This window comes from Rhinatrema bivittatum, chromosome 3 (genome assembly GCF_901001135.1).
Source record: "Rhinatrema bivittatum chromosome 3, aRhiBiv1.1, whole genome shotgun sequence".
Classification (NCBI taxonomy): domain Eukaryota; kingdom Metazoa; phylum Chordata; class Amphibia; order Gymnophiona; family Rhinatrematidae; genus Rhinatrema; species Rhinatrema bivittatum.
In genome coordinates this window covers 530,220,361-530,235,582 of record NC_042617.1, presented here as the reverse complement: position 1 = coordinate 530,235,582, position 15,222 = coordinate 530,220,361, and the positions used below count along the sequence as shown (strand labels likewise).

At 47.9% G+C, this 15,222-nt stretch overlaps 1 protein-coding gene across 4 annotated transcripts in view; it reads right to left on the bottom strand.

The window, feature by feature from the left end:
• MAPRE3 (microtubule associated protein RP/EB family member 3) overlaps positions 1-15,222 on the bottom strand; it is a 253,669-nt gene that overhangs the window by 4,930 nt on the left and 233,517 nt on the right. For all 4 annotated transcript variants that reach the window (XM_029596287.1, XM_029596286.1, XM_029596285.1 and 1 more), the window contains one exon: positions 230-384. In XM_029596287.1, coding sequence (XP_029452147.1) covers positions 230-384 — 155 coding nt within the window. The remainder of the gene's footprint in view (positions 1-229; positions 385-15,222) is intronic.

The window sequence follows — 15,222 nt, the reverse complement described above, 5'->3', positions numbered from 1 at the left end:
AGGAATGATATAAAAACCTTGTTGATAAGAAGATTGCTGATCTTCACTTGTGTATGGTCAGAAATCAAAATTGCTAATATGAATTTCACATTTATATATCAAAGGATTACTATGTTCACAGACTGCATTCAAAGTTAGGTATTGCTGCATTATTATTAAAAAAAAAAAAAGAAATAGCCATAAAGGTAGCTAACAGAGCCTTAGCTAAAGTTGTTTGCCCAGTTCTCACCTGCTGGTTCAGTTCTAGTATCTGTGCATCTGTATCACTGCCTCCGTTCCTGGCTGTAGGTGGGTTTTTTCTGAGATTTGAAGATGGGGCAGCATTTGGTAATCGTGCTGGTGGCTGCATTGTCTTGGGACCTGTTGGAGATGTTCTTTGCGGGACTTTAAACGGAGATGGCCAAAAAGAGAGACAGAGGAAAGAAAGCAGAGCTCAGTAAGTGCTGTGCTAAAATTTTTATATAATGACTAGGGATGTGAATCGTTTTAGGACGATTAAAATTATCGTCCGATAATTTTAATATCGTCTTAAACCGTTATGGAACACAACACAATAGAGATTCTAACGATTTATCGTTATAAATCGTTAGAATCGTGAGCCGGCACACTAAAACCCCCTAAAACCCACCCCCGACCCTTTAAATTAAATCCCCCACCCTCCCGAACCCCCCCCCAAATGAGTTAAATAACCTGCGGGTCCAGCGGCGGTCCGGAACGGCAGCGGTCCGGAACGGGCTCCTGCTCCTGAATCTTGTTGTCTTCAGCCGGCGCCATTTTCCAAAATGGCGCCGAAAAATGGCGGCGGCCATAGACGAACACGATTGGACGGCAGGAGGTCCTTCCGGACCCCCGCTGGACTTTTGGCAAGTCTCGTGGGGGTCAGGAGGCCCCCCACAAGCTGGCCAAAAGTTCCTGGAGGTCCAGCGGGGGTCAGGGAGCGATTTCCCGCCGCGAATCGTTTTCGTACGGAAAATGGCGCCGGCAGGAGATCGACTGCAGGAGGTTGTTCAGCGAGGCGCCGGAACCCTCGCTGAACGACCTCCTGCAGTCGATCTCCTGCCGGCGCCATTTTCCGTACGGAGATCGACTGCAGGAGGTTGTTCAGCGAGGCGCCGGAACCCTCGCTGAACGACCTCCTGCAGTCGATCTCCTGCCGGCGCCATTTTCCGTACGAAAACGATTCGCGGCGGGAAATCGCTCCCTGACCCCCGCTGGACCTCCAGGAACTTTTGGCCAGCTTGTGGGGGGCCTCCTGACCCCCACGAGACTTGCCAAAAGTCCAGCGGGGGTCCGGAAGGACCTCCTGCCGTCCAATCGTGTTCGTCCATGGCCGCCGCCATTTTTCGGCGCCATTTTGGAAAATGGCGCCGGCTGAAGACAACAAGATTCAGGAGCAGGAGCCCGTTCCGGACCGCTGCCGTTCCGGACCGCCGCTGGACCCGCAGGTTATTTAACTCATTTGGGGGGGGGTTCGGGAGGGTGGGGGATTTAATTTAAAGGGTCGGGGGTGGGTTTTAGGGGGTTTTAATGTGCCGGTTTTGCGATTTTTAGATTTTTAGATTTTTCACGATTTTTCACGATATTTTACCCCCCCAAACGGCAACAATACGATTCCCTCCCCCTCCCAGCCGAAATCGATCGTTAAGACGATCGAGGACACGATTCACATCCCTAACAATGACTAAACCAGGCTTATTTGCCTTACGAGAAATGAATGAGCATTTCTTTATTTTTATATATGACAGCACCGACCTGATGGGTGAATTATAACTTTCAAAAGCAGTCACTAACATATCAAGTTAGTCCTGTAAAAAGACAGAACCTAAAATTCATGTTAACCTTATTTTTTTTTAAATTTTCCAACCTCTTTATTAAACCTTTGGAATTATACAAAAAGATGAAATTAAACTTACCTGTTAACTTCCTCTCCTTTAGTCCTGCCAAATCAGTCCAAACAAGTGGGTTATGTTCCCTCGCCTGCAGATGGAGACAGAGAAAAAAAAGCTCAAAGCTCACTTCACTCCTCCTATAGGGGTCTGATGCTGTCTTTAGATCTTCAGTATCCTATGTCAAAGCTAAGACAACCAGGGGCACTTGTTTGTTTTGGTTTGCAAACTACCACCATAACCAAATCCTGATGCAACCAAGAAACTTCACTATGTGGTCATTAACCCAGGAATAAGATAATCCCTACAACAAGGTCATATTTAGGCCAAATACTTTCAGAGTGGGCAACAATGTACTCGCTGCTAGTTTTCTAAACTTGTCAAACAGAGTTCTTGATCATTGTGGCTTCACTAAAGAAAAGGAAATTAACAGGTAAGTTTACATTTCACCTTCCTTATCATCCATACCAGACCATTCAAACAAATGGGATCTACCACTCAGACCAGGGGGGCAGAAGCCACAACAGCTCTCAGGACTCCTGCATCCAAGGTTTAGCTTTTCCCAGCCTGCATAGCCACACTAATGTCCATACAGCACCACTCTACTTTCTTACCTTCAGAAGTGAGAAAAGCCCAATTCCTACAGAAATGAAACACTACCCTTGGAAGGGGGATAGTACTGGTTTTAGAGATACTTTTCCCATTAAAATTACCAAAGGCCACCAAGGAGACTGACTAACAAGACTCAATGAGGCTTGAGAGGAAGGGAGACCAGATCCCTTCATTACTAAATTCAAGTTCCAATTTGAGTAGACCTTCCACAGAGAAAGATTGGCATTCTTCACTCCCTAGAAGAAAGTATTCCCTCCAAGAGAGTAGCAAGACAGCTTGCATGAATCACTTCCAGCAAACCAAAACTGGTCTCCGCTCTCTGCAAGATTTACAAGTTATGCCTTCATCCCAGTCTCCTCTGGCAAAAGAACAAGGACTGGAGGAAAGGAGCCCTTAAAGGTAAATAGTGTTATGAAAGATACTATTAATGTATCTCTATCTAAAACTTCTAGTGTTGAGTTTTCTAGGAAACTTGTAAGATTTGCTGGGATTGGAACTACTGTGGCAGAGGCTCTTTTTTTTTTTTTTTAACAAAGAAACATGAATTTATAGAAAGAATATTTGTGTCAGAAAAACCAAGAACCTCTACTAGAAACCTTTTCAAAGAAACAAACAGAACTTCTCCAGCTACTTTTGGAAAATTGACTATTCTTACATTCAAATGCCTGATATTATTCTCAATCATTTCAAGACGCCTTGAGCAGGCTAGTTGATCTTTTATCATTGCAGTATTTAAGGTTTGGAGAGACTTTATATTTTTCTCAGCTTCCCCAACTCTGATAACAACCTCATTCGTTTGTCACTGAATACCCTGAAACTGTTGTTGAAGACTAGAAGAAACAGAGTCAATTTTAGTCTCCAGTCTATTTATGGCCGAACTTAAACCATTTACCAAGTCCCATATTGCTCCTAATGTTACCGTCTCTGGCCTTGAAGACATAGGCCGCAGATTGTCTGGCTGTTCGGGGTGGGAGGTTTCCTGATGGTTTCTCACAGCTATTACCACCTCATCCTCCGAGGGTCTCAGGATCGGCTTCCTTTGCTGCTCTTTCTCCATCCCAGATCTTTCTCCTCGGTTCTCGATAACCTCCACGGAACTCCTCTCCTATGCTCTTTTTCCTCCATGCCAGTACGGAGCTTGCTCCCTCACGCATTGTCGCTCCCTCCGCGTCATTGGTGGGCGACGCTGCCGCATCTCTGTCTGTGCCGCGCTGGGCAGGAGGCAGACGTTTGGTCTGGGCTTAGAGAAGGCCTCGTCCAGGGGAGCCTCCCATTCTCCTTCCGAGGAGCTCCCAACGGATTCACCGGGGTCCCTCTTTTGCCAGCTGGGTCATGAAGCGGTCAATCTCGAGTTGAAGAAGCGGAGGTAAGGGCTCTGAGGGAAAGACCCTTACTTTCCCTTTTCTTTTGGCAGGCATAGCTTGAAAATTCTTCTATAGGAAATAATAACAGGAACTCAAGACTTTCAATGCTCCTGCTGTGCTGCCATCTTGTCCACTTTTTGGCTGAAGAACTTGCTCATCTTGGTGCTTCACTGGGCTAATCTAAAATCCACTTGTGTTGGTGTCCCAACTGACTTCTAGTAGGGCAGAAGCCACTACTGCTAGAACTTACACTTTGGGATCTCAACGTCAGCTCAAAACATTTATCTGTATGATGACAGTGTTGGCCATGTGTTAGCTGCTAGGTACTGCAGGAGAACTCCAATCCAGACCAAATCTGACTTACTTACCAGGGTACCTTAGGCTAATAGACTCCCTCAGCTTGTTCAAATCAGCTAATGGCATTACACTGATTTTTGCATCTAAGCTGCCTTTTCCTGAGCTAGAGACCTGGATTTCTGGAGCACTGGATGGCTGGCTCTTGCCCTAGACTTTGTCCCATTGGTTCTCTACTAGGTCTCCTGCCTCACTTTAGCTGACCTAGATCAAACAATCATAAAGGGGACTGCAAATCCATTCTTTACAAAAAAAACAGGAAAAGTAGCCTTTATTATTTATGTGACTGCTAATCAATCAAAGGCTTCAAAGCCTTTTGTCACTGGACTACTGGATATTACCCTGAGAGGAATGTGAATTGAATGAGATGCATGTGAGTTTGTAACCAAGGTATGATCTTCAGGTCCTTTGACCTGGAGCCCAGAACCTGCAGAAGAGGCCATGCTCAGGGCAGATATGGAAACAGGAGATCTGAGCAATGGAAGTAAGGGTTTCATCCCTTGACGTCTATAAGACCACTTTCTTCTTTGGATACAATAGGGCTTATCTATATGCCAGAGACTGGGAAGGACTAATTGCTGTTCAGAATAATCAGTCAGCCTAGGGGCTCGATGTCTACAAAACCTTAGCTGTAGCTGAATGGCTTTCCAGACATATAACAGACCTTGATGATTTCAGGGAAAACTTTTGGAGAAACTGTAGCTGAATGGCTTTCCTGCTTTGATTCAGCCTGGGTAATCAGACGTTTGACAGAAGAGGAACAAGATCCTAATTCCCTAGGTTTCTTTAAGAAAAAAAAGGTTTTCTCCTTGTCTGGGTTTCTTTTACGACATCAGGAAAGAAAGAAATATCCTGTCCCAAAAAAACACTTACTATTAAGTCAGGAAAAAAATTCTCAATATCCACTGTATCTACTTCCTTGGCAAAAATTACCAATCACCTAGTGCTTTCTAAATTCTCAGAATTAGATTGTTCCAAAAAGGCATATATATATCAGGTTGAACTACAGAAAAAGAAACAGGAGAAGAAGCTTTTTTTCCAGACATATAACAGACCTTGATAATTTCAGGGAAATGTGTTGGAGAAACTTCCTAAGCATTTCCAAAGGCAAAATCAAACACCACTTTGGAGTTCATGCAATATCTTGCGCAGTGGCTAGTGCAAGGTTTAACACACGACTGGATGCGTGTCCATAACCCGCGATGCAATACGGGGATTATTTATTAAATTAATTTATTTATTTAATGGTTTTATATAGCGCCAGTATTCTCTTCAAAAGCAACTGTGGACAGACTAGCAAAAAACTTGATTAAAAACAGGTAACCAGAACTGTACTCAACCAACCATAAACACTGAATTCACGTAAGATTCTACTTATCCCAAGCTAGGGACTGGATGAACACTTACCGGTAATCCCTTGGGACCCAGAGCCCCACAGAAGGAATATTGACACACTCATGTGGCAGCCGAGGATGGGAAGCTGAGTCCATCTGTCCACATTAAGGAAAAAGACATCATCAGGTAAGTAATTTCTCCATTTCCAAGCATGTAGACAGATGGACTCAGGACCAGTGGGATGTACCAAAGCTATTCCCCAACTGGTGGGAGGTTGCCTGCGGTCCAGTCAACATCACACTCGCAAAGGCTGCATCCTCCCGGGCCTGTACATCCAGAAGATAAAACCTGGAAAAAGTGTGTAAGGAGGACCACGTCGCAGTTTGGCAGATATCGACAGAAGACAACAGACTAACCTCCACCCGTAACACTGTCTGAGCCCTAGTAGAACGAGCTCTAACCTGAGTAGGCAACAGCATTCCAGCATCCACATATGCGGCCGTGACCACCTCCTTAATCCAACGAGCTACGGTAGCCTACGAAGCCGAAGCGCCCGGCTTACTCCCGCCAAGGAGAACAAACAGGCAGTCCGTCTTTTGAAAAGACTCAGACCTCCAGATACCGCATGACAAGCCACTTAACATCCAAGAAGCACAAAAGGCAAAACTGCTCCGCATCCCTGACCTTATCCAGGGATGGCAAGATGATGGACTGATTCAAATGAAATTCCGAGACTACCCTGGGCAAGGAAGGAATGGCTCCCGGCAAGACAATGCCTGCAGCTCAGAGAACAGACGTGCAGAACATATAGCCACCAGGAACACAGTCTTCAAAGTCAACAACCATAAGGAAAGGCTACTCAGTGTTCAGAACATAGGGTTCGCCAAAAAGTCCAGCACCAAATTAAGTCTCCACAATGGAACACTAAGGTGCTTCACTCCTTTCAAAAAAAATAGGCCACATCGGGATGAGACAACATGGAAACACCATTCACCAGGCTCTGAAACAGACAAGAGCCACAACCTGCACCTTCAAGGAATTAAGGGCCAAGCCTTTACTCAATCCATCCTGCAAAAAATCCAGAATGAGAGGGATCTTAACTGAACGAGGAAGAACAAAAATTCTCCAAACCCGCACATAAGCCAAAGAAGTGGAGAACTTGCGAGCGCGGAGTAAAGTGGCAGTCACCACAGAGGATAAACCATGCTTTAACCGGTGAGCCCTCTCAAGGGCCAAACTGTAAGACAGAATAGAGTTGGATCCTCGTGAAGAACTGGTCCCCTGCTGAAGCAGATCCATGTGCAGTGGAAGATGAAGAGAGTTCTCCACCAGGAGTCATTGCAAATCCGCATACGCCTGGGCCAGTCTGGCGCCACCAGGAGTACTAGCCCCCTGTTGCCTTCGATCTTGCGAATTATCCTGCCCAGCAAGGGGCCACGGAGAGAAGGCATAAAGGAATCTGTCTTCTGGCCAAATCTGTACAAACAGAGAATATTCCCAGGTACCACGAATCTCTCCTGCAACTGTATAAGTGAGGAACCTTTGCATTTCAAGAAGTCACCAGCAAATCTAAGAACGGAAAGCCCCAGCAATCCACAATCAGCTGAAATACCCTGGCTGACAACCACTCTCCTGGGTCCAGACTCTCCCTGCTGAGCAAGTCCGCTATTAGTTATTTCCTGCAAATGAGAGGCTGAGATCATGTGCAGAGGACCTTCCGCCCATTCCATCAGCTGGTCTATTTCCTGCAACAGTTTCTGGCTCTTGGTTCCTCCCTGGCGATTGATATAGGCCACTGTCATTGCGTTGTCCGACATCACGCGAACCGCTTGATTCTGCAGCCTGTGGCTGAACTGCAAGCATGCCAGCTGTATCGCCCGGAACTCCAGGCAATTGATGTTCCAGCGGGACTCTTTGGCATTCCAGCGCTCCTCAGCCATTAACTCCAGACAGTGAGCCCCCCAACTGTGGAGACTCATCTGTTGTGAGTACCAACCAGGCTGGAGAGGACAAGGGAACTCTTTCTCAGATGATCCTCCTGCAACCACCATTGGAGGCGGGAGCAGATTTCTATCGGCAAGTGGAGCCGAACCACATAATCCTGAGACTATGGATTCCAATGCGCTGAAGAGGATGCATATGCGACCTTGCCTATGGCACCACTTCCAGGGTAGCTGCCATCAAATCGAATACCTGTAGGTAGGACCACACTGTTGGGTGTATGGTGTTCATCAACTGATGCACCTGAGACAACAATCTCTGGATCCAAACTTCTGGTAGGAAAACTCTGTCCTGTCCCGGGTCGAACCGAATCCCCAGATACTCCGACTGGGATGGTTGAAGTTTGCTTTTGGTCAGGTTCACAATTGAACCAGGCTACTGCAATAAGAAAATCATCTTGTGTGTCAACAAGTGGCTCTTCCTGAGACTTGGCTCAAATCAGCCAGTTGTCCAAATACGGATGTACCAGGAATCCTTTTCGCTACCACCACCATAATCTTGGAAAATGTTCTGGGAGCCGTGGCGAGACCAAAAGGCAGCACCCAAATCTGATAATGACGCCCCAACACCGCAAAGCTTAGAAAGTGTTGGTGTTCCAATCGGATGGGAGTATGAAGGTAAGCCTCTGACAGATCCAATAAGGTCAGAAATTCCCCCAATTACACTATTATTACAAAGCCTAAGGTTTCCATTCGAAAATGAGTCACCTTCAAGTGACAGTTGACCCTCTTGAGATCCAAGATGGGACAAAAGGAGTCCTCTCTTCTTGGGCACAACAAAATAAATGGAATATCGTCCCATACTTTCTTGAGATGTGGGCAGCAGAACCACAGCCCTCAGTATGAAGAGCTTTTGAAGCATGAACTCCACTGCCTGCATCTTCTGCAGGGAGTGGCAAGGGGATACCATGAACATGTTGTGGGGATATACTGCAAAATTCCAGTGCATATCACCTCTAGGACCCACTGGTCCAACGTGATCTCGACCCATGTCCGATAAAAGAGAGAGAGATGTCCCCCTACTTCCTGTTCCAGAAGGTGGGTTGGCAAACCTTCATTGGGAAGCTCGGGAAGGTTCACAACCTGAGCCCAATTCTCTCTTAGGCTGCTGGGGACGAAAGGACTGAGACCTATCGAAAGGATGAGTCCGCTGAAAGGTCATCCCTCTGTAGGGACGAAAACGCCTGGATCCCCAGAAACGACCCCTCATACCAAAGAGGCACTTGTAACCTGTTTCTTATCCTCCTGCAGCCGAGGCACTGGAGACTCGCCCCACTTACTGCCAGAGTGTTCAATTCGCTCCCAAACAAGAACGACTTTTGAAGGGCATCTTGGTAAGATTGGCTTTGGAGCTGTGTCAGCTGACCAATTTTGCAACCAGAGTTGAAGCGGGCCCGCTATCACCAAAGCCCTCCTCTGGCCAAGGTCAGGTCCAAAACACAGCCTGCGTCTGCTAAAAAGATGGCAGCAGGCTACATAACTGCTCTGGAATTCCCTCCAGACTCATCAACCTCCTGAGAGAAGCAGACAATATCTCACTACTAGGGCACAACAGGTAGCAATCTGTAAATTCATCGCTACTGCCTCAAAGGCTTGCTTAAGAATAGCCTCAATCCTTCTATCATGTACATCCTTCAAAGCCGCTCCCTCCCTCTATGGGGCATCCCTGTTCCGTTTGGAGTTAACACTCTACTAGGAATTAGCAATCTGTTGTTATTTAGGAGAGTAGTGGGTGGATCCTTGGACCGGTGGCAGATGACCACGCCCCTGGGGGAAGATCCCGAGAGGGACCACCGGTCAGGCTCAGAGTATGGAGACAGACACACGCTAGTTCTTTTATTAGACAGTATCCTGAACCACAAGAGGTGGCAGTAGTGAGCTGGAATGCCTGGCTGGGCTGTAGTCCCACAGATACTGGAACAAGCGATCCCGGAGGATGAGCTGTAGAGAAACTGAAATATAGTGAGTAGGCAGGGTGTGCAGAGTTCATGTACTGAACCAGATGGTAACACTCACACAGTGTCTCATAGAAGCCCAGGAGCTGGAATGTATAGGCCCTCGAGGAGCGAGTACCTGGTTCCAGGGAAAGCTCTGAGAGAGCGATGGTAATTCACTGATGTAGTTGGCAGTGATGACTTCCAGGCAGAAGAGAGTACCGAGAAACTCTGGGAACGAGGGCCCTCGAGGAGCGAGTACCGGTTCCAGACTGTCACCTGAAAAACAAAGGAGAGAGCGAGGCCCCCGAGGAGCGGGTACCGCTAGTAAGTCTGAGGAGGCAGAGTAGCTTAGGTAGAGTAACCCTTGCTAACTCCCTGTGTTAGCAAATTCTAAGACCTTATATATCAGTCATCTTCGGGGGACGCCCCCGAGGTTCGCACCATTGCCGGTACTTCAGTCAGGGCTGCGCTGTGCGCGCGCCCCTAGGCTTCCAGGAAACATGGCGGTTTGCAGCGTCTAGCCAGTCCGGGGAGGCCGGAGGACTTCAGCAGAACAACACTGCAGCAGCCAATCTTCCCGTGGACAAAGAGGGAGGCGCCAAAGAGGTAAGGAGGGTGGAGAGAGGGCGTCTGATACTGACGGACACAACAGTACCCCCCCTTCAAAGGGCGATTTCCTCTTTGGGGACTAGGCTTAGGTTTTGAAGGATGCAGCGAGGTGGACTGATGAAGCTTCTCTTTGTCCAGGATATTGGTCTGAGGCTCCCAAGAGTTTTCTTCGGGGCCGAAACCTTCCTATTATAGAAGGTATTCAAAGGTCTTGCCTCTTTACGAACATCCAGAATCTCTTCTTATTTATTTATTTTATTTATTATTTTTATATACCGACATTCGATCTCAATTGGGATATCACATCGGTTTACATTCAGGTACTGTAGGTATTTCTCTATCCCCAGAAGGCTTACAATCTAAATTTTTTGTACCTTGAGGCAATTGAGGGTAAAGTGACTTGCCCAAGGTCACAAGGAGCGACAGCAGGACTCGAACCCTGGTCTCCTGGTTCATAGTCCACTGCTCTAACCACTAGGCTATTCCTCCTCCCTAAGTCGTCTTCTGCATTGACGACAGGTAGATCTTGAATCTTGGAAGAAAATTCACTGAGTATGTTGTTGATATCAGCAGCGATGGATGAGCTGCTGGGGACGTCACTGAGATCTTCAGTGGAAGTAGCGAAGTTGGGGAACGTCCAAAGCCCACTTCAAGTTGTAACACAATAGTGGATCTTCAAATTTGATGAGGGGACTCTTCAGGTCTTCCACTAGACGTCTGAGAATGAAGTCGCCTCCTGCCCCTGAGTTTACCAGGGCAGGAGTCTGAACCATGACTGGTCCGTAGGTCAAAGAGACTGGGAGAGAGAGCGGAGGAGATGTCGCAGTATGGCCTAAGAACAGTCCTCCTGCAGGACTTAGGCCCGTCCGTTTTCCGGACGAATGGAGCATGTGAAGACATTATGGCGGGCTGACCACAGGACATGCAAAGGCCGCGCTTCTTCCGAAATCTTCTCTCTTTGGAGGTCAAGCAACCGTGACCAAGTTGCGTAGGTTCATCTGTAACAGCAGCAGGGACTACTGGAACCATCCGAGGTGTAGAGACAGCACTGGCCTGTTTCAACCTGGGTAACACCCTAGGCCAGAGTTCCTTCAACCTTGTCCTGGAGCCGGTGATCAATCCGAGTAGCCAAGGCTTATTAATTCGTCCAAGCGAGTCAAGATGTCTGGCGAGCGGCTAGCTCATCCTTCAGACAGTTGTCCAGGCTCTGCAAAACAGAGTCTTGAGACATGTGGGGTCCCAGCGGAGTTCTGCCGCCAGGAGTTTTGAACTATATGCAAATTCAGCCAATGATCTGTTGCCTTGCTTCAAATCGACTAAAGCAGAACCGGCTACAGACATTCGAGCAGGGTCATCGAAAACGATTTAAATAAGTCCATAAATCCTTCTATATCCTGCAAAATGGAGTCCTTGCGTTCCCACAAGATGCCGAAGACAAGGCCCTACCACCCAGGTGTGAAAGGATGTAGATGGTCTTGGAGAGAACTATAGGAAATAGAGACGGCTGTAAGGCAAAGTGCATGCAGCACTGGTTCAAAAAGCCCCGGGTCTTCTGGATTTCTTCGGAAAAGCGGATTGGAGCCACCAGTGGTACAGCAGTCTTTAAAGTTACCTCCTGTGACTGACCTTCTTGGTTGGAGGCTATGCCTTGAACCTTCTGTGTGTGTAGCTGATGAAATGTTGCAGTAAGTTTCTCCAAGGCATCTTGCTGCTCCATAATGCGCTGGGCCAGGCCCGGTATGGCCTGCAAGGCATTCAGTTGTGCCGCATCCATGGAGTTAGCAATCTGTTCCGTTCGGAGTTAACAGTCTGCTAGGAATTAGCAATCTGTTATTTAGGAGAGTAGTGGGTGGATCCTTGGACCAGTGGCAGATGACCACGCCCCTGGGGGAAGATCCTGAGAGGGACCACCGGTCAGGCTCAGAGTATGGAGACAGACACATACTAGTTCTTTTATTAGACAGTATCCTGAATCACCAGAGGTGGCAGTAGTGAGCTGGAATGCCCAGCTGGGCTGTAGTCCCTCAGATACTGGTAGAACAAGTGAAAGGATCAAGGGACAGTGAGGAACACCATGACTTAAACCTGTTCCATTGGTAATAAGATTTTCTCGTGGAAGGCTTTCGTGAAGCAATCAGGACACGGGAAACTGGTTCTGAAAGGTTGAGAGGCTGAAGAATTAACCTTTCAACATCCAGGCAGTCAGGGACAAGGCCTGAAGATTGGGGTGGCGTAGGCACCCGTTGTTTTGAGTAATCAGAAGCGGGTCCTTCCCCAGTGGAATGTGCCTGCGAATGGAGAGGTCCTGAAGAATCGGAAACCACACTTGACGAGGCCAGTGAGGGGCTATCAGGATCATGCTTCCCTTGTCCTGACGTAATTTCACGAGAGTCTTTGAGAGAAGTGGAAGTGGAGGGAATGCATATAGGAGGACCGGTGGCCATGAGAGGGAGAAAGCATCTCTTGGTAGTGAGTGAGGAAGCAAAGGTTCTCTACTTTGCGGTTTTGAGGTGACGCAAAGTGGTCAATGTGAGGGTAACCTCAACGTTGGAAAACTGAGTCCGCTGTTCAGGGACCACTCATGTGGCTGAAAGGTGTGACTCAGCTTGTCTGCCAACACATTGTCCACTCCCAGCAAGTAGGTGGCCTTGAGGTACATCGAGTGGGAAAGAGCCTCCGCCCATATCTGTGCCGCTTCCTGACACAGGAGGTAGGAGCCCGCCTTGCTTGTTGATGTACCACATGGCCATCTGGTTGTCTGTCTGAATCAGGATGACCTGGTTGGAAAGGCGATCCTGAAACACCCTGAGAGCATATCGGATTGCTCGTAGTTCCAGGAAATATATTTGGTGTTTGGCTTCCTCTGGAGACCAGCTGCCTTGAGTCTGCAAATTGGCAACATGTGCTCCCCAGCCGAGGTTGGAGGCATCAATTGTAAGTGTTATTTGAGGATCTGGAGCCTGGAACGGAAGGCCTTGGAGGAGACTGGACTGATTCTTCCACCAAGCCAGAGATAAGCGAAGTGGATAGGTGATGTGGATAATGGCTGACAGTGGTTGAGATGATTGTATCCACTGTGACCTTAGAGTCCACTGCATGACTCTCATGGCGAGACAAGCCATTGGACTGGCATGTACTGAGGACGCCATGTGTCCTAGCAACACTAGGAAGTGACGTGCAGTTGAGCGGTTTCGAGACTGCAGTTGATGGGCGAGAGAAATGAGAATGAGAGCTCGTTAGAGGAAGAAATGCTTTTGCTTTGAAGGTGACCAAGTCTGTTCCTATGAACGATAGGGTTTGTAATGGGACTAAGTTGGACTTTGGGTAATTGATGAGAAACCCTTGAGAGATCAGGGTATGCAAGGTGAGACGTAGGGACGTCAGAGCAGCTTGCTGTGTGGGAGCCCTGATCAGCCAATCGTCGAGGTAGGGGTAGACATGGACACCTTGAGTCCTGAGGAATGCTGCTACTACCACGAGGCACTTGGTGAAGACTCGTTGTGCAGATGCAAGGCTGAATGGTAGCTCTCGGTATTGATAGTGCTTTGGGCCTACTAGGAATCGCAGAAATTTGCAATGAGATGGAGTTATTGTGATATGTGTATAAGCATCCTGGAGGTCTAGAGAGCAGAGCCAATCTTCCCTTTACAGAAGGGGAAGGAGAGAACCCAAGGGTACCATCTGAACTTTTCTCTTTGTAGGTACTTGTTAAGCATGTAGGTCTAGTATTGGCGAACGCCCACCTACCATTTTTGGGATTAGGAAGTACCGGGAATAGAAGCCGAGGCCCTGCTGAGAGTAGGACACTGGTTCGATTGCTCTGGATTGAAGGAGGAGGGAGACCCTCCTGATTCAGGAGTGGTGAGTGATCGATGTTCCCCACGTCAGCCGAGGTGGGGAGTCCAGCGGAATGGCGAGAAAGTTGAGATGATAACCTTGAGTGATTATGGCGAGAACCCACTGGTCTGAAGGTGATTTGTGTCAGATGTTGCTGAAGTGGTGCAATCGACCTCCCACTGTTTTATGCAGTAGTGGAGACTGAATGCTGCTCTCTAGGAAAGAGTCAAAAACCAGATGCTGGGGGTTGTCTGTGTTGCGTTCGTGCCTGTTCTCGCCCTCGCTCCACCCTCTCTACCTTTGTGGCGACTCCCTTCGGGTCTGACGGACAGATGCTGCTGCGGCTTCTCCTCGCCACTTCTCCCTGGAATCCCCGGGCTGGCCTGATGCTGCGGATCCGCCATGTTCCTGATGATGTACAGGTGCGTGCGTGCGCTCCAGAGTTTGTACCGGCAAGGGTGCGAACCTCGGGGGCATTCCCCCGTAGTGACGTCATCCACTTCCACCTTAAAAGGTCTTTTCTCGCAACTACAAATCGAGTTAGCAAGGGGAATTCTTTCTCTGCTGCTCTGCCTCCACAAACTTACCAAGGGGTACCCACTCCTTGGGGGCCCCGCTCTCTCTTCTTGATTCCAGATTGCTAAGATGGGATCTGGTACTCGCTCCTCGAGGGCCTATGTCCCTGAATGCTCAGAAGACTCCTTACTCCCTGGAAGCGATCGCAGACGTGAACACTGAGTTTTATTACAGATAGGAACCGGTACTCGCTCCACGAGGGCCTATGTTCCTAATCTCCAAATACTCTCTTCTGTCTAAGACGTTATCGCAACTACGGAGATCGTGAGTTATTATTGCAGATAGGAACTGGTACTCGCTTCCACGAGGGCCCATGTCCTAAAACCCGTCAAAAAACTCTCTTCTCTCTCAGAAGCTATCACATACCTATATCTTGTGAATTACTATTACAGATTGCAGATAGGAATCTGTATTCGCTCCACGAGGGCCTATGTTCCTAAAACCCTCCAAAGACTCTCTTCTATTCCAGAAGCCATCTCATACACAGATATTGCGAGTTCTTATTCCAGACTGCATATAGGAACTAGTACTCGCCTACGGCTCCTGTTCCTGAATATACTGAAGACTCTCTGTTGCATAGAAGCCATTACAGATATCTACAATTGTGAGTGTATCATCTGCTACTGGTTATGTATCCTGCATACCCTGTCTACTCACTACCTATAGTCTCTCTCTACAGCTCAGCAACCCAGAGACCGCAATTCCAGTATCT